Below are 19,363 nucleotides of genomic sequence, written 5' to 3'. Positions count from 1 at the left end.
ATGCATCGTCATTAAAACATTGGAAGAGCTCATTTGTTTGAAATTCAACCTCTTCAAGACGTGCGCTTGCGTTTTACAGTCATGCGTTTGTCCAGTTTTTAAACTTTTGTTGTAATATATCAAATGTGATTTAACGTAATATACTATATCTTCCTAATGTCCCTCTTCAGGTTGACTACAAGGCGGACGAGTGGCTCATGAAGAACATGGACCCGTTGAACGACAACGTGGCTTCACTGCTCAACCAGTCCACTGACAAGTTTGTCTCCGAGCTGTGGAAAGACGGTAAGCCGAGGCAGATGTTAACTTGTTGTGGAAAACTCTCCGTGGGTCGTGCCTTATTTGGGGATTTATTTCATGTTGGCCTTCTGTTCCAGTTTTGTATTTCATAGTCTTTTCTCTCTCTTTTACTGTCTGGTATGTGGACCTTTGTTTCTACCTTCTTAAATCCCACTTGTTGTTTCCATCCATTTATTCCTCTGTACGGCCCCGTTTTGTCTGTCTTTTTTCCCCCCTGTTACTGGGTCTCAGAGGTACATAATTGTCAGAGAGCCTATTTTTATCAGCGTTTTCCTTTTCTACACTCGGACTCAGGTGACAAGGTTTCTTTTACATTGATTTTTCCCTCTTACTTGGTGTTTATTTCCACCCTGAATCCTCTCTGCCGTCCATCCATTTTTCCTAAATGTCCAAACTTGTGCTTTTAGGTTCAAACTTTCCTAAGATTTTGTGAGTCATTTCTGTGCCTAAGCTATGTATGCTGTAACCAAACCTTCTGGTCAACTTACCACTTAATGCTCTGTCATTGAACTCTCCTTCTCTCCCTCTGTGTAATAGCGTTGTTTGGGGACTCCTGGTGTTGGTCATGGGTACTGCAGCAATGGGTATATACTGCATGGGTTTGGTTTGGTGTTTGTTTTTTTGATCACCACAAAATGACATTGCCCACTGCAACTGCCAAAGTTTGTCACCTTCCTGACACACAACATTTTAATGTAACTGAGCCTTCACACATAGTTTCCACTCAGATCTACAAACTGGCAGTATGAACAGCTGACCAGATCCCTCCACTCACTGCACTGACATTTTTTATTTTATTTATCCGTTATGGTGTGTGTAATCTTTCCACACTTCACTGGCTTTTTTGTGACTCCACTCTTGTCATGCTGCTCCTGATTCCTGTTTCCCTCTGCATTCACTGGTTGTTTGTGTGGTGTTTCACTGGTTCCTGGTATTCTGCATCGCCTCTACTCTCTCCTGGTGTTTGGTTTACCAAGAGGAAGTGGAGAGACAATGGTCATGTTCATTCTTCCTTGTGACATGCATTTGGTCTTGAGTTTGCCTGGTTATAAATGTGTCAATGAAACCCCACTGGCCTTCTAACATAATGTGTCTCTTCTCTCTATTTCTGTTTCCGTTTGCCTTTCTACTGTCTCCTCTTGCAGTGGACCGTATTGTGGGCCTGGACAAGGTGTCTGGCATGACCGAGATGCCCGGCGCTTTCAAGACACGCAAGGGCATGTTCCGCACGGTGGGCCAGCTGTACAAAGAGCAGCTCTCCAAGCTCATGGCAACTTTGAGGAACACCAACCCCAACTTTGTTCGTTGCATCATCCCCAACCACGAGAAAAAGGTATCAGAGAAATACGGATCTTATTACTAAACTACTCTGGCTTTTCTGCGGCAAAACGAGGACCATTTTGAGGAGCTCAGGAACTAAACCTGTGTTTTGGCTTAAGGGATAAACGTGGTTCCTGTACGATAATTCCAGACGTAAAACAAAAATTAACTTGACTGTTACTGATTGGTCAATCGGAGTCCCCATTTGTACAAGAACACCAGTGTCTTCACCGTAACTGGTTTCACGTCATGCCCCCACGCTTATGGTTTCATGGCAGTTGCATCGTTAAACTGATGAAATGACTATCAAACAGTTAGAAGATCCTCTTCTGTGGAGAGATGTGCTGTGGAGTTTTCAATCGATTTCGACCTCCTTTTTTATTCAATATTTAAACATCAGTCATGCAAAAGTAAACGTGTAGAGTCACGCAAAATGATCTTTTATGATTCTGAGTTTAGTTCCTCTGGTTCCATAATTCCTGAGACTTTTAGTTTAAGTCCATGAGCCATTGTGCAGAATAGAGCCGTTGATAATTCAGATTAGCCTCACTGCTTATAATAAAATGTTCCCCTTTTGTCAGGCCGGTAAACTGGACCCCCACCTGGTCCTGGATCAGCTGAGGTGTAATGGTGTGCTGGAGGGAATTCGTATCTGCAGACAGGGCTTCCCCAACCGCATCGTCTTCCAGGAGTTCAGACAGAGGTAACGGAACATTAACACTCATCCCGCTAGGTCTTGTTCTCTGTTTATGTGTGTATGGAAAGAAGTAAAAATGCTATCGTCTGCCCCTCTCCAAGGTATGAGATCCTCACTCCCAATTCCATCCCCAAGGGCTTCATGGATGGAAAGCAGGCCTGCGTGCTCATGGTAGGGCATCTACGAAATGTTAGCTAAGTGTCATGTTACTAGACCGTCTGCGTGTGATTTATTAATCAATGCGTTGTCTTGTCCCGGTCAGATCAAGAGCCTGGAGCTGGATCCAAACCTGTACCGGATCGGCCAGAGCAAAGTGTTCTTCAGAGCAGGAGTCCTGGCTCACCTGGAGGAGGAGAGGGACATGAAGATCACCGACATCATCATCAGTTTCCAGGCCTGGTGCAGAGGCTTCGTGGCCCGCAGGTAACCACAGACTCGGTCACAACTTTCCTTCACTCTACTGTTTCTCGGGATCCTATGGAAGAGCCTTGGGACAATGGGAGATAAAAAAAAATAAGAGGTTATATTTGATTGTGCATTTTGAGAAAAACAGTCACAATGTCGAGAACAAAGACGAAATACAATGTTGAATTACCTCAACAGTGTATTCTCAGTCTTGAACTTGAGGTTCTTTTCAACATAGTATTTCAACCTCTTTATTCTCAACATTTCCACTTGTTTCTGCAAAATGAGAAAAAGAGACTTCCTCATTTTGTGTCCCGTGGCCCTTATACCTTTCTGTAGGATCCTGTTTAATAGCTGCTGAATAAAATAATTTAGGCATTATTAGAGTGACAACATTCAAACACTTAACACACACTGAAGCAATAGCCTAAGGTAATTTGTTTATCTGCATAATACTTGTTGTTAGCTGTGGCATTGAACTGCGGGGTAATATGAAGGGAAGTTGTCTGACCTGTCTAATATTTCTTTGTAGGGCTTTTGCCAAGAGACAGCAGCAACTGACTGCAATGAAGGTGATCCAGAGGAACTGTGCTGCTTATCTCAAACTCAGGAACTGGCAGTGGTGGAGGCTCTTCACCAAGGTGAACCTCGGTCTCCTAAAATGTCTTGGTCAACATTTTATTTAATTTTTTTGCATTTTTGGCTCACACTTTGCTTTGGTCTGGTCTCACTCTTCTTATTTCCACCATTATGTCCTTAGGTGAAGCCCCTGCTTCAAGTCAGCAGGCAGGAGGACATAACACACGCCATGGAGGAGGAGCTGCTGAAGGCCAAGGAGAAGCATACGTATGCCGAGCAGCAGATGCAAGATATGGAGGAAAAACAACAACAGGTAAACTTCAAGTTATCACAGTCTCTGTTAAGTCAATTTGAAGGAAATTGTTAAGAACTATAGAAAAGACACCCTGCCCTCACTTAACATACTCATTATTGGACGGTTAACCAGGATTATTTGTTTGAATGCGAATAGTGCCGTTTATCTCTGAAGTTTCACCCTGTGAGATATTAAAGTAATATTTTGCCATTTTTCAGCTGAGTGCGGAGAAGATGGCCCTGCAGGAGCAGCTTCAGGCAGAGACAGAGCTCTGTGCCGAGGCTGAGGAGATGAGAGCCCGTCTGGCTGCCAGGAAGCAGGAGCTGGAGGAGATTCTCCACGACCTGGAGGCTCGTGTGGAGGAGGAGGAAGAGCGTGCCTCTCACCTCGTAGGAGAGAAAAAGAAGATGCAGCAAAACATTGCAGTAAGTAGGAAGAGTTCACTCACTCCATACCCCTATGTATATCAACGTGTATGCACCATCTACTCCTTCATTGAGTCATTCTGGTTTTGATTTTTACCTCCTGTCGTTTCTCTGTTCACAGGACCTGGAGCAGCAGCTGGATGAGGAGGAGGCAGCCAGACAGAAGCTTCAGCTGGAGAAGGTCACCGTTGAGTCCAAGATGAAGAAGATGGAAGAGGATGTTATGCTTCTAGATGACCAGAACAACAAACTACTCAAGGTTAGGATGAAAACAGCTTTTATTTAATTCCCTACTCCCTTCTTTTTTCATCCATAGTCCAAAGTTTTTTTGTTTTTGTGTAAATAATTATTTAAATTATGAAACCACAGGTACATGATATACAGCACATATCAAACCACATTTTGGTAATGACAAAATTCTGCAAATATAGCTACTGCAGTTCCAAAACAAATTATAGAATTGTTGTTGCTTAATCCTTTATAACCTTACACATAATATCACCACAAACAAAAAGTTATAATAATTATGATATTAAGATCTATAAGAACAAAGTTTTTGTTATATCTAACACCTTCATTTGGTTGTCAAAGTGCACTAGATTGATGCATTTACCTTTTTTGAAATGTTCCTCCTAGAGGGTCCGCCTACCTCAGTCTCACAAAATCCTATGGGAAACACTATTCCTCCATCTCTGTTGAGGCTTATTGTTTATCTTGCTTGTGAATACAGGAGAAGAAGTTGATGGACGAGAGGATCTCTGAGTTCACCAGCAACCTGGCAGAGGAGGAGGAGAAGTCCAAGAGCCTGCAGAAACTCAAGACCAAACATGAGGCCATGCTCACAGACCTAGAGGGTAGGAGAAGAACACAATAGGGACATACAGTCACTTATAGATCACAATGGTTCCAAACAGGACACAGTGTTAGCAAACTTTCCAGCTTTGAGCACCTTTTTTTTACCCTTCCTATAATCTTGTTTTTGTTTTTTATCGTCAGACCGCCTGCGCAGAGAGGAGAAATCGCGCCAGGAGCTGGAAAAGAACCGACGCAAGCTGGAGGGCGACTACACCGACGTCCACGACCAGATCGCTGAGCTGCAGGCCCAGATCGCTGAGCTCCGCGCCCAGCTAGCCAAGAAGGAGGAAGAACTCCAGGCTGCCCTGGCCAGGTTAGTACGGAACTCTCTACAGCGCATGTGTTTTGACTTAATTGTTTGCCTATAACGAGCTCATCAGTTAGTTGTAGTATTGTACGCTACAACAATCAAACCTCTGATTTGAAGGATGATAATTTGATATAGATTTCCCACCCACAAGCTCAATTGACTTATTTTTGCTGACCTCGTCCTCCCTTTAAGGATTGAGGAAGAGGCGGCGCAGAAGAACCTGGCTCAGAAAAAGATCCGTGAGATGGAGGCTCAGCTCTCTGAACTGCAGGAGGATCTGGAGCTGGAGAGGCAGGCCCGCACCAAGGCCGATAAACACCGCAGGGACCTCGGGGAAGAGCTGGAGGCCCTCAAGACTGAGCTGGAGGACACTCAGGACTCCACCGCTGCTCAGCAAGAGCTCAGGTACAGATCACAGTCTAGGGATGGCTACAACAGATCAGCCAATTCGAGAGATTTACATACAGGACACAAGTACATTAACCTCTGCTCCCCCCCCATTCTCAGGAGCAAGCGTGAGACAGAGGTGGCCCAACTTAAAAAGACTCTGGATGATGAGGCCAAGGTCCACGAACAGCTACTGGTCGAGATGAGACACAAACACGGCCAGGCCTTCGACGAGCTCAACGAGCAGCTGGAGCAGGCTAAGAGGGTATTTAAAAAAAAAAATCATATTCAGTTTCTTTGTCTCAATGCATTGACTTCTCCCCTTTGCACCTGTTTGTTTCCTGACTACACAAACATTTGTCCTTCCATGTAGAACAAAGTGTCCACAGAGAAGGCCAAGCAGGTGTTGGAGTCCGAGAGGAACGAGCTGGCCATCGAGATGCAGACACTGATGCAGGGGAGGACAGAGTCGGAGCAGCGCAGGAAGAAGGCTGAAGGCTCGGTCCAAGAGCTGCAGCTCAAACACTCAGAGAGCGAGCGCCAGAGGCTGGAGCTGGCCGAGAAACTGTCCAAAGTTCAGGTAAAATTCTTTAAAACACGTCTGCATTGATGTGACAAAGGGTTTTTGACAGAGCTCCTTGTACCTACAACTATTCCATTGATAAACTGTTTTCTGTTTGTCACATCTGTGATTTTAAAATGATTTCCTTTTTAATGTGAAGACTTTGCTCAATGATAAATCCGAGTCTCTATGAACTTGCTACTCTATATCCAGACAAATTGAACACTTGAGGAGATGATAGGTTTTTCCTGTTCAGTGGCTCATCTGTTGTCCTTTTTTCCACAGGCTGAACTGGAGAATGTAAGCGGCGTGCTGAATGATATTGAGAGCAAGTCCATCAAGGCAACAAAAGACTGCTCTGCTGTGGAGTCCCAGCTGCAGGATGTCCAGGTATGCAATCATACATGCTGCTTATATACTATCTCTGCTTCCTGGTGGGATCTAATATATGTAATAATAAAGTCAAATAATAATTAGCTTGATTTAAAAAGATTTAATCCTATGGAAAAAATCAAAATTGCAGATGAATATATTGTATAAATATCTTTTAATTTCAAAAGATTATCTACATCACAAAATACTGCTTGTATGTGCACATCAGGGAACCTTTCTTCCCTCAGAAGATTAACGTTGAAAAAGCACAAAGGCTTTAATCAATATTTTTATTAATCTGAGATATTTCAGATTGATTTTAGGAAACTGCTTTCATCTTTACAAATTAAAATCTTAACATTAAAAGATGACAATGATTTCTTCATATAATTCAGCTTTGCATGCCCATGTTCACAACAGGAGCTACTCCAGGAGGAGACACGCCAGAAACTGTCCCAGAGCTCGCGTCTGCGCCAGCTGGAGGAGGAACAGAACAACCTGAAGGAACAGCTGGAGGAAGAAGAGGAGGCAAAGAGGAATGTGGAGAAGCAGCTTCTACAAGTGCATGCTCAGGTAAGAAGAAAGAACAGTGTCCCTGAGCACGTCTGCTCATCACTAATTACATTCACACCACCAGTAGCATAGTAGTAACTGTGAAGGAAGTTCTGTTAAGGTTGGAGGTCAACTCAGGTGGAAGAACCAAAAAGGACTCAATAGCTGTTTGTCAAACAGGCATCAAACCTACTTTGCTGTAAAGAGGACTATCTTTCTACCATAAGCTGACCATTTATTTTCAATTTCATTTCTTAAGGCCAAGTTTTAGAACTATCACATATATTCTTTTCTGATCTCATCAAACAAAGACACGGTAAGGCATAAATCAAATTTAGTGCACTTACCAGGTCGATGTTATCTTGAGATCCTGTTCGTGACGCCAATTTGTGAAGGAAGTTTTGTTAAGGTTGGAGGTCAACTCAGGTGGAAGAATATTTCAGGAGACTTGGATGAATTATGAAGCAATATTTATTACAGACTTGGCCAAGGAGAACCGGACTGCAACTCTCGTGACTTGCACTTGAATTCTGCCAGACTCATGCTTAGAGCTGTGTCTTAACCTCGCGCTACCTCTAACACCTCCCCGGCTCGGGCTCCAAGCGTACCAATGTTTTGGTTCAGAGCTGAACACAGTGAACCATAACATTCTGGAGTAGAAGGAGATGAGACTTTATCTATACAACTGACATAAGTGTCTCCTAACAGGCTCCAAGGCTGACCTAGAGTCTGTGAGACAGACACACAAGATAGGTGTATATGAACTATTAATCTTTACCATTAATATTACAACTAAAGACCCAAAATTCCCTCACAGTAACAAATAATTGGTTCACCTTACTTGTCATTTGAACAAATACACCTCTACCTCACTTCACTGAATGTTTGAGTGACACCACCGTTTCCTTCCATTGCAGCTTGCTGAGATGAAGAAGAAGTTGGAGCAGGATGCGGGTTGCCTGGAGACGGCCGAGGAGGGAAGGAAGAGGATTCAGAGGGACCTGGAGGGAACCAACCAGCGTATGGAAGAGAAATGTGCCGCCTTCGAGAAGCTGGACAAAACCAAGACGCGTCTCCAGCAGGAGCTGGACGACATGGTGGTGGACCAGGACCATCTCCGACAGATCGTCTCCAACCTAGAGAAGAAGCAGAAAAAGTTTGACCAGGTGTGAGAGAGAGAAATGGATATACATCAGAGATAGAATAATTTTTCTAGGTTTAAAATGTAAGGATTGAGATATGACACTATTATCACTTCTTTCACTAGATGCTGGCAGAGGAGAAGAACATATCCGCCCGCTATGCAGAGGAGCGTGATAAAGCGGAAGCAGAGGCCCGTGAAAAGGAAACCCGCGCCCTGGCTTTGACCCGCGAGCTGGAGTCTCTGATGGATAACAAGGACGAACTGGACCGCAACAACAAACTGCTGCGGGCTGAAATGGAAGACCTTGTCTCATCTAAGGACGATGTTGGCAAGAATGTAAGTCAGGAAAAAATTTGTCACTTTTGTCCCCATTTGGTCCTTTTGTACCGGCGTCCTCGTTGCAATTCCCACTTCCCTGTCCCCGCAGGTCCACGACTTGGAGAAGTCCAAGCGCACCATGGAGCAGCAGCTGGAGGAGATGAAGACCCAGCTGGAGGAGCTGGAGGATGAGCTGCAGGCCACAGAGGACGCCAAGCTGCGTCTGGAGGTCAACATGCAGGCCATGAAGGCCCAGTATGAGCGAGACCTGGCAGGACGCGATGAGATGGGAGAGGAGAAGAAGAGGTCACTGGTCAAACAGGTACTGATGGCTTCAAAAAATTATAAATTCTGCTTCCTGTGGAAAGCTGTCTCACTATCTGATTTATTGAGCCCATGTAGATCATTTTTGATTTGATTTTGATTTTTGCATCTCTTTAAGAAACAAAAATCTCGATGTTGATCAAGCCAGAGTTAAAATCTTTATTTAATGTTTACGACATATTTGTGTCAAGTTTTTACAATTTTGGATACAGCCCTTTTCTTATTTTATACATTTAAAAATAATATGTAGAGGTCTTTTAAAAAATGTATCATAAATAAGAATATTTACAACATGAACCTTCTTTCCTTCTGAAATAACCTCAGAATATTGTTAAGAAGGATTATAGAAAGTTGAGCTGGTGAGTGTTAAGTGCTTTAGGAAGGTCATGGACATTAACTCTGTAAGCATGCAGGGGCAGTTTCCTGGTTCTGTGTAACCGGACGCGACTGAAATGAAATGTGCCTCCTTCAGGTGCGTGAGATGGAGCTGGAGCTGGAGGATGAGAGGAAGCAGCGCTCTGCTGCCGTAGCCGCTCGCAAGAAGCTGGAGCTGGACCTGAAGGAGCTGGAGGCCGGCATCGACATGGCCAACAAGAACCGCGATGAGGCCCTCAAGCAGCTCAAGAAACTCCAGGTAAGTCAGCTCTAGAAATATCTTCCAGGACAACAAAAGATACGGTGCCCCAAGACAACTCAATGAAGTGTTAAGATATGAAGTGTGCAACTACTCACTCACTCACTCACTCACTCTCTCGCTCTCTCTCTCTCTCTACAGGCCCAGATGAAGGACCTGTTCCGGGAGTTGGAGGACACTCGCATGTCCCGGGAGGAGATCCTTGCTCTGAGCAAGGAGACGGAGAAGAAGCTGAAGAGCATGGAGGCTGAGATGCTCCAGATGCAGGAGGTCGGCATTCACACCTCTTGACCTCCCGATGTTCAATCCCCCCAGCTTCGGATTCACACTCATTTCTCTTTTCTCCATTGGTCCCTGTGCAGGAATTGGCAGCTGCCGAGCGAATGAAGAGACAGGCCCAGCAGGAGAGAGACGAACTACAGGATGAGATCAACAGCCAGGCCACCAAGAAGTAAGAGCATCTATCACACTGCAGAGAAACTGACCGCTGTGTGCATCAGCTTCTGTTGTGTCGCTGCCCGTGTCCGTTTGTGTCTCACCACCTGTCTGTCTTCTGTCCGTCTCTCAGTGCTCAGGTGGCAGAGGAGAGGAGACGACTGGAGGCTCGTATCGCTCAGCTGGAGGAGGAGCTGGAGGAGGAGCAGTGCAACACCGAGCTGATCAACGACAGGCTGAAGAAAGCAATGCTACAGGTCTGTCCACATGACAATAGATTACAGGCACATGCTCGTCAAGAGTTGTTTGCACATATGCATTTGATCTGTAGAGGGTTTGATTTAACACTTAATAGTGTAATTTCATATTGAGCATTGATTGCCATTTATAAAATTAAAACGGTTTGATTTTAAACACTTGAATGTCGACCTAAAATGGATTTTCTTTTTCTTTTTCTTTTCCAGACCGACCAGATGAATGTGGAGCTGACGGCCGAGCGCAGCAGCTCTCAGCGTGTGGAAGGTGCTCGTGCCCAGCTGGAGCGTCAGAACAAGGAGCTGAAACTGAAGCTGCAGGAGCTGGAGGGAACCGTCAAGTCCAAGTACAAGGCCAACATGGCCGCCCTGGAGGCAAAGATCGCCCAACTGGAGGAACAGCTGGACATGGAGACCAGGTGAAAGCCTCGCTCAACATGAAGCCTTAAGCTACAATACAGATGAAGATTTTGAGTATTTTATGATATACTGCAATAGATGGATGTACCCAACTAGTTCCACCTGAAGCGCCTACAACAGTAAAATGCTACTACCGTGTTCTATATACTAGACCTCACACATGGTAGAGCTGTCTAGGGGGTACATACAATAGTATAACACTCACAGGGGTCATTTCTCTGCATTTTGAGCACTGCTTTCTTATTGATAATACGTTTGTACTTGGCGATATTTTCCATGCATTTTCTTTTATAGGTTTATGCTAATTACACAAGTCGAGGATCTAAATAGTTCCTCAGCGACCGGGCTACAGTAGCATACAGTGTGTGACGTAGTGTTTTTTAGTCTGACCGATGTTTTGCTCTTGACTCAGGGAGAGGCAGGGTGCCACCAAGCTGGTGAGACGCACCGAGAAGAAACTGAAGGAAGTCATTCTGCAGGTGGACGACGAGCGACGCAACGCCGAGCAGCAAAAGGACCAGGTCAGAGGGTTTTCCATCACCACTGAAAAGCAATAATCCTCACTCGAGCTTTATACTGGCTTTCTATCACCATGTTCTTATTTCTATTATCAATGTAATGTGTATTCTGATCAACAGCTGTATATAAATGGAATTGCCAGAAGTGGTGATCAACACGCTTCTTGTTTGTATATCATAAAGGTCATAAAGTACTCTTCCTAAACACCCATCTTTATCCGTGTTGAATCCTAGGCCGACAAGTTGAACTCTCGCATGAAGCAGCTGAAGCGTCAGCTGGAGGAGGCTGAGGAGGAAGCTCAGAGGGCCAATGCCAACCGAAGGAAACTGCAGAGAGAGCTGGAGGACGCCTCAGAGTCTGCTGACTCCATGAACCGTGAAGTCACCACCCTCAAGAACAAGCTCAGGTGGGGGGAAGGGGACCGCAGTTTACACAGTCTGGCTGCATATTAATGTTGTTGGGATGGATCACTTTTATTCATTCATTTTCATTTATTTCTGTCTCAGGCGTGGCGACCTCCCCTTCACCGTGCGCCGCGCTATTCCCCGTGTTGGGACCCTGGAAAGCGACGAGGAGAGTGAGCCGAAGAGCGAGCCCGCCGCCGCAGAGCCCAAGCCTGAGTGAACAGCCACAGTGCCACTGACTCCTTTAGAACTGCATCATAAATAGACAGACCCAAATTTACATATGAACACGTATTACTGTACATACTAAATGGAGAGGGACACAAACGCAAGCATGTTGTCCAAACAAGAGACAGGGATTCGGCCAATTCCTTACAAGTTTAGTCCTGTGACAGTCTGATCTCGTCAACATTGACAATCTATGCATTCTTAACACATACAGACGTAGCCAGTAAACTCGGACAATCACCATGCTGACAAATACACCTTATTTTTTTCTTTTTTGGGCCAAATTTTTCATTTGCTTCATTTTTAATTCTCTGGGAACAAAATGAAATATTTTTATAAGGAAACATTCCAATTACGAATAGTCCTGATTCAGGATCTATTTTTCTAATTGAGGAAAGAGAAGACAAAGAAAGAAGTATACATAAATGAAGACAGATTACTGGAAGGGGACCAAAGTAATATCTCAATCTATAGAATTGTATTTTATGCACCAGTTTTTATAATGGTTAAAAATGGAAGTGCTTCATGTTTATTATGCTCGCGCTCTCGCCTCGGTTTATGATGAAGGTTTAAATGCTGAAATGTATTCTATCGATTTAGCTGCAGTAAGTACTCGTGACGCTTTTGGGCTTAATAATGTGATGCAAACACGTTTCATGCAGAAACACAAAATTGGAGGCAGATATATTGAGAAGCAATTGGAGACGTACGTATATTGAAAGCATTTGATTGTGACTGTGCTGAAATTTTCGTAATTTTGCACTGAGATAAAGAAGAAGAAGAAGAAGAAGAAAAAAAAACTTAAGCCTAGACATTATAAACCACTGCATTTGCTATCTTCATTAAAACATTCAAGTTTTGGAAAGCCGGTGCACATGCTCGTTCAGTAAGTTCACAGACTGCCAACACACACTAAGGCCCCAAAGTGCCTCTAAATTCTATTGGGCGGGGGTGGTTGGAGTTTTCTTCTGGACGTGCATTGATTTTTACATTTATCGCTATCAGTGTTTTTGGTATTGTTCAAGGTAACGTATAAATGGGGTGGTGGGGTAGTTTATTACTCGCAGCACACTGTATTCTCAGAGCAAAGCCTGACGAGGGGCTGATTCAGGAGGCATGGACGTACTATTCTCCTGTTACCTATGCACACTTCTCATCTTGCAGACAGGGCTTCATATTTGACAGAGGGTGAGGGTGGTGAATGTGTAGCCAGGTATTGAGAAGATGTACCAGATGAACGGTTAAATAAAGAGACACAAGCTCTTAGTGTCAAGGTGACGTGAACCCCTCGCAGGCTGTGCTTAGGGCGCGGCTTTTGGCTCACACTGCTGGGAAGTGAGAGGAATGTGTTGTTACTTAAGAATAACGGCTCAGAATTAAAAGGATCACTCTATCGCACTTATTAATTAAAAAAAGAAGGAAGGAAGGAAGGAAGGAAAGAAGGAAATCCAAAAGAAGAAAAAAATGCATCTCCAACTATTCCTCTAATGTTTGTCTGTCTGCACCTCTGGAATGGAAATCATGTTGTGAAATGTTGGTATTATATCAATTAAAGAGGCTTTCTAAACTGCTACATGTTGACTGTCTGTGTCCTTTTTTTAATCACTTAAAATATTTATTTTCCAAAGCTCTTAAGTCAACACTTTGAGGGGTTAGGGGTTAACATCAGGTTTGAAGTCCAGGACAGGGCTCCTCAGAGGCTGAAGTTGTTTGTGAAATGAAGACGTATCACCAGAAGAGGGCAGTCAGGTTTATTTTTTAACTTTTCTAAAGGACTAGCAAGTCAGAACTGGTTTCATCATAGGTCCATGGATTTCACCACAGAGTAACAGAGTTTAGTAGTAAACAAGGACATTTGGGTGAGAACTATTATTTCGTAGTGTTTGCATGTTTTTGTTTATATATGACAGCCTTCACTTTTAAACTTGTACTCATTACACGATGGCTTAAATAATGTTTTTATTAAAATATTTTATTTTCTGTTATAAGAACTATATTTTTGACATAAGGATAGAAATGCTGGGTATATAATGATCAGTGAAAGACATTAAGTATATAAGAATTTATTTTTTACTATATATGGAATATTTTCTTGTTTACTCCTATACATTTACTCGACACCTAGTTGCTAATAAATACCAATTATGTTTTATTATATAGGCTATATGCATACATACAAAGCATACAGTAAATAAATGTGTCAATACTAATACTCTTTTAATTATAGTAGATTAACGCACTCTGGAAATAATCACAATGTACTTTTAAAATTGCTTCTATGATTCTTATGATGTATTTGTATGGGAAGTAATGTTTTGTGGGTTTTTGTTTTGTTCATTTTAAATTGAATTAATTTAAATTTGAATACTTTCTTCAGCACTGATTATAGTCTTTGGTGTTGATCTAAAGTGCAGAACCAGAATCAAGTTTATTGCCAAGTATTTACCGTGGTATGTTGAAACGATTAACATGAAAAGGATTACAACTAACATGAAGGAAAATGGGTAAAAAACAAGAACCCTAAGAATATAAATAGGCCTAGTCCAGTCAGAGAATTTAATTAAATTGCAGTTAGTTGTAAAGCAGTGCTTTAAGATGTTCGGGATATTTGCATTGTCAGAACATCCCTCTTTCGCAAAGTACCGAGTGTAGGCTACATTTGTATCCAAGTAAACTGATTTAATTTCTCATTTTCCGTCACGAGCCCCCTGTTCAGCCAATCAGAAACCAGCAGCTTCACGGATGGGCAGTTACATCCATGGGAAGTTACGACGCAGCTCGTAGTCAAACCTTTCTACTTAGGTCAGTGAGTCAGACGAGTCAAAAAAGTAGCAGCCGGTTTGGTTTGAGGGTGACACCTTTCACTTTAGCACGGCACTCTCGCGGCAAGGTGGGCTTCAGCTATTTCAGTCGGCCAGAGGGATTTACGCTCACGTCTTACTTGGTTCGTGTTATTTTGTTCGGGCCCTAGCCGGTGCGCTGTTAGTGGACCAACAAGAAGAAAAAGAGCAACTTTACAATCACGGGAGGTCCATGTATCAACACCTTCGACTTTTACTTGTGTCCTTCATGTAACCTATTTCTTAAACGCGTTTGAAAATGAAGTTAGTGGCAAGCCATTTGCTTCGGACCTCTGATATCAAGTGCTACACGCCGCACACAATGCAACCCATTTGAAGAGGCAGACTAGAGGGTAAGCAACAGAGGAACACACCTGTAGTAGCCTATTTCTATGCTGTTTGTCCTATGCTATCTTTGGCTTCTTCCTGGGTCAGCTGTGCATCATATGGGTGTATTGTGCAATTGTATTGGTGCACATTGAACTTAGCCTACTTAATTTTGACTCACGTGAAAAAACCTACTCCAAATCCATCTTAACATGTATCAGTGCAGTCATCTGTGATCAGTTAATGAGTAGATGTGTGTCCCGTGTTTACAAATGGGAAACATGGTGCCTGTCAGGAGGACAGTGCACACACATGCTCCATTATATAAGAGGTGGTACTATGACTTGTTTAAGCGACTCAAAGGCCACTTCTCATGTCTCCTCTCTTTAGGTGAGTGAAAGATTCAGAGCGGACAGACGGAGGCAGAGTGAAACATTGACAAAAGGAGGAAAAACCAGAAAGAAGAATAATGGAGCTGTCTCTGGTGAGTTTTCCAGCAGACACAATTATACTTTTTTAAACCTGATATTTGTCTGAAGTGAAAAGGGTTTGAGACAGCCTTGTCTGTTGCACCTTTTGCAATAAACTTTCAGCCAGAGTTACCCTGTCTGACGGATAACAGCAGTCTGACATAATGATAAACTTCTCCACCTTTCTAGTCCAGAGGTGGATGTAGAGCAGCAGGGTCAAGATAAAGTGAAGGAGGGCGGCAGTTGAAAGGCTGTTCGGTTATTATGGAGGCAAACTGTTTGTTTGAATCGCAGCTGAATAATAATAAGAAGAAGAAGAATGGCAGACGGATATCAGGGTTCACTGTTGTAATACTTAATATTCTCCATGGGAACCTCATGAAGGAGTTGTGCATTTGCCATCGCAGCTTCTGAAATGATCTAATTAGGCTTTTACACTCCATGATGGAAACAGTTCGAATAAATGGCTTCAGAATTAATTTAAATTTGATGCAATTTAAAGTGCTGTGTGGTTTACTAAAGCCTCATGAAACCTTACACATAATACCAGCAACAGCAACACTAATAATGATAATAATGATCAAGAAAAAAAAAGAGCTCAGCTATCGGCAGATATCCAAATCCAGGTATCAGAATCGGATCAAAACTGTGGAAAAAAGTGCATTTCTAATTATTTTAGCACATTAGAACTTTTATGCAGAAAATATAACAAGAAAACACTTGCTTGGGTCACTAATATTGCAATCTCTCCACACTTATAGGCTCACCCAGCTATCAAAGCCTTCATGTGTGGCTCCTTCAGCGGGACCTGCTCCACGCTGCTCTTCCAGCCTCTGGACCTGATCAAGACGCGTCTACAGACCGTACAGAGCAGCATGCAGCCTGGGTGAGTCCATATGTACACACACAAAGTTATCACAATCACCAAGTTGCATCTCAATGCTATCTTGCCTCATGTGTTCCACAAACTGCTTTATTGACTAGTAGTACTCAATAGCGGAAACTTGTATCAAATGTACAGCACATGAAATCAGCGTTCATTATTTACCGTCATCTCATCTTGCCTGTATGTTCCTCTTTCAGTTCGAGCAGAGTGGGGATGGTGACCGTGCTCCTAAACGTGGTGCGGACAGAGAGGCTGCTGGGACTTTGGAAGGGAATCTCCCCGGTTAGATCATCTTTATGTGTGTGTGTGTGTGTGTGTGTGTGTGTGTGTGTGTGTGTGTGTGTGTGTGTGTGTGTGTGTGTGTGTGTGTGTGTGTGTGTGTGTGTGTGTGTGTGTGTGTGTGTGTGTGTGTGTGTGTGTGTGTGTGTGTGTGTGTGTGTGTGTGTGTGTGTGTGTGTGTGTGTGTGTGTGTGTGTGTGTGAAATGTTCACTGGATTCTATTCTATTTTCTTACTCTGGCTCTCTACTCCATCTCCCCCTCTCTAGTCCTTTGTTCGGACCATCCCAGGAGTGGGGATCTACTTCAGCACCTACTACTCTCTGACGCAGCACTTCTTCCAGGACGGCAGCCCCGGGGCCATGGGGGCCGTGCTGCTGGGTGGCGGGGCCCGGACCGTGGCCGGGGTCTTCATGCTGCCGGTCACTGTCATCAAGACACGCTTTGAAGTAAGCACTGGCAGACGTGTGTGCATTTGTATGTGGTTGTGTTTGTTTGTTTTTTTTGAGCAGAGGAAAAATGGGTCCATACTTTGCTTAAATATGTATTTACCTTCTGCAGAGCTGCTATTATGCCACTGACATCCATTTTTAATATTGGAAAACTTAAATATTGTGTCTTTTGAGACTCAATACTAATTTTTAGTTGTGTGTGTTGTCAGTAGTTGGACAGGTGTATAAAACTAAACCAAACTCTTTATTGTTTTTGTGTTTCAGTGTGGCCGGTACAACTATGGGAGCGTTGCCGGGGCTCTGCGCAGTGTGTTTAGGACTGAAGGTCCTGCAGCTCTGTTCTCCGGTCTGACGGCCACTCTCCTCAGAGACGTTCCTTTCTCTGGGCTCTACGTCATGTTCTACAGCCAGACCAAGGCCTCGCTGCCCAAAGGTAAGTTCACACCCCAAGGTCACCCAGAAATAACCAGCAGCATCTAAATATATATATATTTTTTATATTACAATTTGAAAGACACAAAAATAAACCTTAACTGTTGTTCCTCGTTTAATTTGACCTATTGTCTGTCTTCCTTTTTTAAGAAATCAGCACGTCAGCTTCGGCCCCCCTGGCTAACTTTGGCTGTGGGATCCTGGCGGGAACACTGGCCTCCCTGATCACTCAGCCCGCTGATGTGGTGAAAACACACGTCCAAGTCAATCCACAGCTGAGGACAGCAGAGGCTATCAGATACATCTATACGGTAACTATCTCACTCCTCTGTCACTCCGATCGTCGGCTCACAACATGTTTTCTGCTTACATTAGTTGACTGACTACTATGTACATGATAGTACTAATAGTACATGATACTATTATTAATATTTATATCTGATGACTTTCCTTGTTCTACCACCTCATCCTCTCTCTCTCTCTCTCAGGACTATGGACTGCAGGGCTTCTTTAGAGGGGCAGTTCCACGGGCCCTGAGGAGGACCATGATAGCCGCCATGGCGTGGACGGTGTACGAGCAGATGATGGCTCGCGTTGGACTGAAGTCCTGAAGGGGAGAGTTGATGATGAAGGGAGGGTGACAAAGGAGAAGAGCTTAAAGTCAAGTCACAGAGGGGAGAAAGAAACGAGTGACCAGGAAGGAGCTGCCTCGGTGCAGAATGTGCCTGATGATGTTTTCGCTAAGTGTCAAAGGCTTTCAAAGACTTGAGAAATTTCACCGCAACAATAGATGTGGACTCCTGAGCGGAGAAAGAGCACACTCGTTCTAAATGACTAACATGCACATTACAAGAAAGAGATCAAGAATTTGTTTTCTCTGTGAAATGTGGGTTATGGCTTAAGGATCAGTAGACATTTTTTTCTCTGGAGGAAATTTATTTAAATAACACAAGCATGCCATGATGTTCTATTTATTGCACTACAACTCCTTAATGATTCTGATCCTAAATGTGTATGTGGACTCGAACAATGACGGAGATTTTCCACATTTTAGAAATCCCTGAGTGGAAAACCCTGTGTCTATGGAGTGTGGAACATACTATGTAATCTCAGAAAGGGCCGTTATCACAATCCGTCGTTCGTTACTCAAGACAGTGTCCCAGATACAGCTCAGACTTCTGTATAATGCACTATAATCCCTGCTGCTCAGTCACGACAAAGTTTTAAAACTTGGAGAGGCTGTTGTTTTTTAAAAAAACAGAAACCGTATGTGCTTGTATTATAATCATTACATTCATCTGCTTTATGATGTAGTGCTTTGATATTTTTGTGTACCGCCGTCAGTGTTTTACCCTTTTTTTTTTCTTTAAGGATCTCTACGACAATAAAACATGGTACAATGTATCTGTGTTGCATGAGTCTTGATTGTGTAACTGATTCAACAGAAAGTGACGGCCTGACATTACTGCTAAGCTGACCTATAACATGCTGCAGTGCAGGTCTCACTGTGACAAAATAATTGATATTAAGCTATCTCAATCTGTATCCTACTATGTATGTATAAAAGATTTTAAAAAAGCATCTACAGACACAATTCAGAAACTTTAGTTTATCCGTATGTTTTTGTGAGATAGTTTGTTGTTGCGAATGCATGATGTGTACTTTTCTGTCAGTGGAATGGCTAAATGACTCAGCTGCGGTGTAAAACATTTTTCTTTATCGCAGGCATTTTCAAAAGATTAGAAAGACATACTTCTCTGCATATTGCAGCGGACTGCTGGGACATAGAGGCCAAAGACTTAGCACCGCGCTGAGCCAGAGATAAGCAGCATAGGGGGGGAGTGGTGACATGGGAAATAAGGACAGAGAGTGTAGGATATTCTGGGCTGAAACAGTCAAGTAAATCATTCATTTTAAGATTGTCTTCTTAAGAAAAGATG

General features: G+C 43.3%; 2 protein-coding genes across 3 annotated transcripts in view; both read left to right on the top strand.

Moving 5' to 3' along the window:
* Positions 1-13,312, top strand: part of LOC307263076 (myosin-9-like) — a 35,395-nt gene extending 22,083 nt beyond the window's left edge. For both annotated transcript variants that reach the window (XM_080044115.1, XM_080044114.1), the window contains 27 exons: positions 171-285; positions 1,446-1,633; positions 2,202-2,323; positions 2,419-2,488; positions 2,580-2,740; positions 3,255-3,363; positions 3,483-3,614; positions 3,815-4,021; positions 4,143-4,280; positions 4,752-4,875; positions 5,018-5,189; positions 5,379-5,591; positions 5,694-5,838; positions 5,947-6,153; positions 6,421-6,525; positions 6,928-7,080; positions 7,977-8,225; positions 8,327-8,539; positions 8,631-8,843; positions 9,318-9,479; positions 9,621-9,749; positions 9,842-9,930; positions 10,048-10,171; positions 10,379-10,587; positions 11,001-11,109; positions 11,341-11,513; positions 11,614-13,312. In XM_080044115.1, coding sequence (XP_079900241.1) covers positions 171-285; positions 1,446-1,633; positions 2,202-2,323; positions 2,419-2,488; positions 2,580-2,740; positions 3,255-3,363; positions 3,483-3,614; positions 3,815-4,021; positions 4,143-4,280; positions 4,752-4,875; positions 5,018-5,189; positions 5,379-5,591; positions 5,694-5,838; positions 5,947-6,153; positions 6,421-6,525; positions 6,928-7,080; positions 7,977-8,225; positions 8,327-8,539; positions 8,631-8,843; positions 9,318-9,479; positions 9,621-9,749; positions 9,842-9,930; positions 10,048-10,171; positions 10,379-10,587; positions 11,001-11,109; positions 11,341-11,513; positions 11,614-11,731 — 4,149 coding nt within the window. In that variant the 3' untranslated portion in view covers positions 11,732-13,312. The remainder of the gene's footprint in view (positions 1-170; positions 286-1,445; positions 1,634-2,201; positions 2,324-2,418; positions 2,489-2,579; positions 2,741-3,254; positions 3,364-3,482; positions 3,615-3,814; positions 4,022-4,142; positions 4,281-4,751; positions 4,876-5,017; positions 5,190-5,378; positions 5,592-5,693; positions 5,839-5,946; positions 6,154-6,420; positions 6,526-6,927; positions 7,081-7,976; positions 8,226-8,326; positions 8,540-8,630; positions 8,844-9,317; positions 9,480-9,620; positions 9,750-9,841; positions 9,931-10,047; positions 10,172-10,378; positions 10,588-11,000; positions 11,110-11,340; positions 11,514-11,613) is intronic.
* A 1,246-nt stretch (positions 13,313-14,558) lies between these two features.
* On the top strand, positions 14,559-18,825 carry LOC307263502 (mitochondrial glycine transporter B-like). The gene is made up of 8 exons (XM_080044650.1): positions 14,559-14,932; positions 15,297-15,390; positions 16,138-16,262; positions 16,460-16,544; positions 16,809-16,988; positions 17,256-17,424; positions 17,574-17,734; positions 17,912-18,825. The coding sequence occupies exons 2-8, from the start codon at positions 15,376-15,378 to the stop codon at positions 18,032-18,034; spliced, it is 858 nt and encodes a 285-aa protein (XP_079900776.1). The 5' UTR covers positions 14,559-14,932; positions 15,297-15,375; the 3' UTR covers positions 18,035-18,825.
* Positions 18,826-19,363: the final 538 nt, after the last annotated feature.

The sequence above is a fragment of the Ammodytes marinus genome (assembly GCF_949987685.1).
Source record: "Ammodytes marinus genome assembly, chromosome: 16".
Classification (NCBI taxonomy): Eukaryota; Metazoa; Chordata; class Actinopteri; order Uranoscopiformes; family Ammodytidae; genus Ammodytes; species Ammodytes marinus.
Note: the sequence above shows the minus strand (reverse complement) of the source record. Positions and strands in the feature narration are given on the sequence as shown.

Bases quoted from the DNA above. Each gene is read 5' to 3' on its own strand.
- LOC307263502 (XM_080044650.1), top strand. The intron at 16,989-17,255 runs GTAAGCACTGGC...TTTGTGTTTCAG, and splicing joins TCATCAAGACACGCTTTGAA to TGTGGCCGGTACAACTATGG. The intron at 17,735-17,911 runs GTAACTATCTCA...TCTCTCTCTCAG, and splicing joins CTATCAGATACATCTATACG to GACTATGGACTGCAGGGCTT.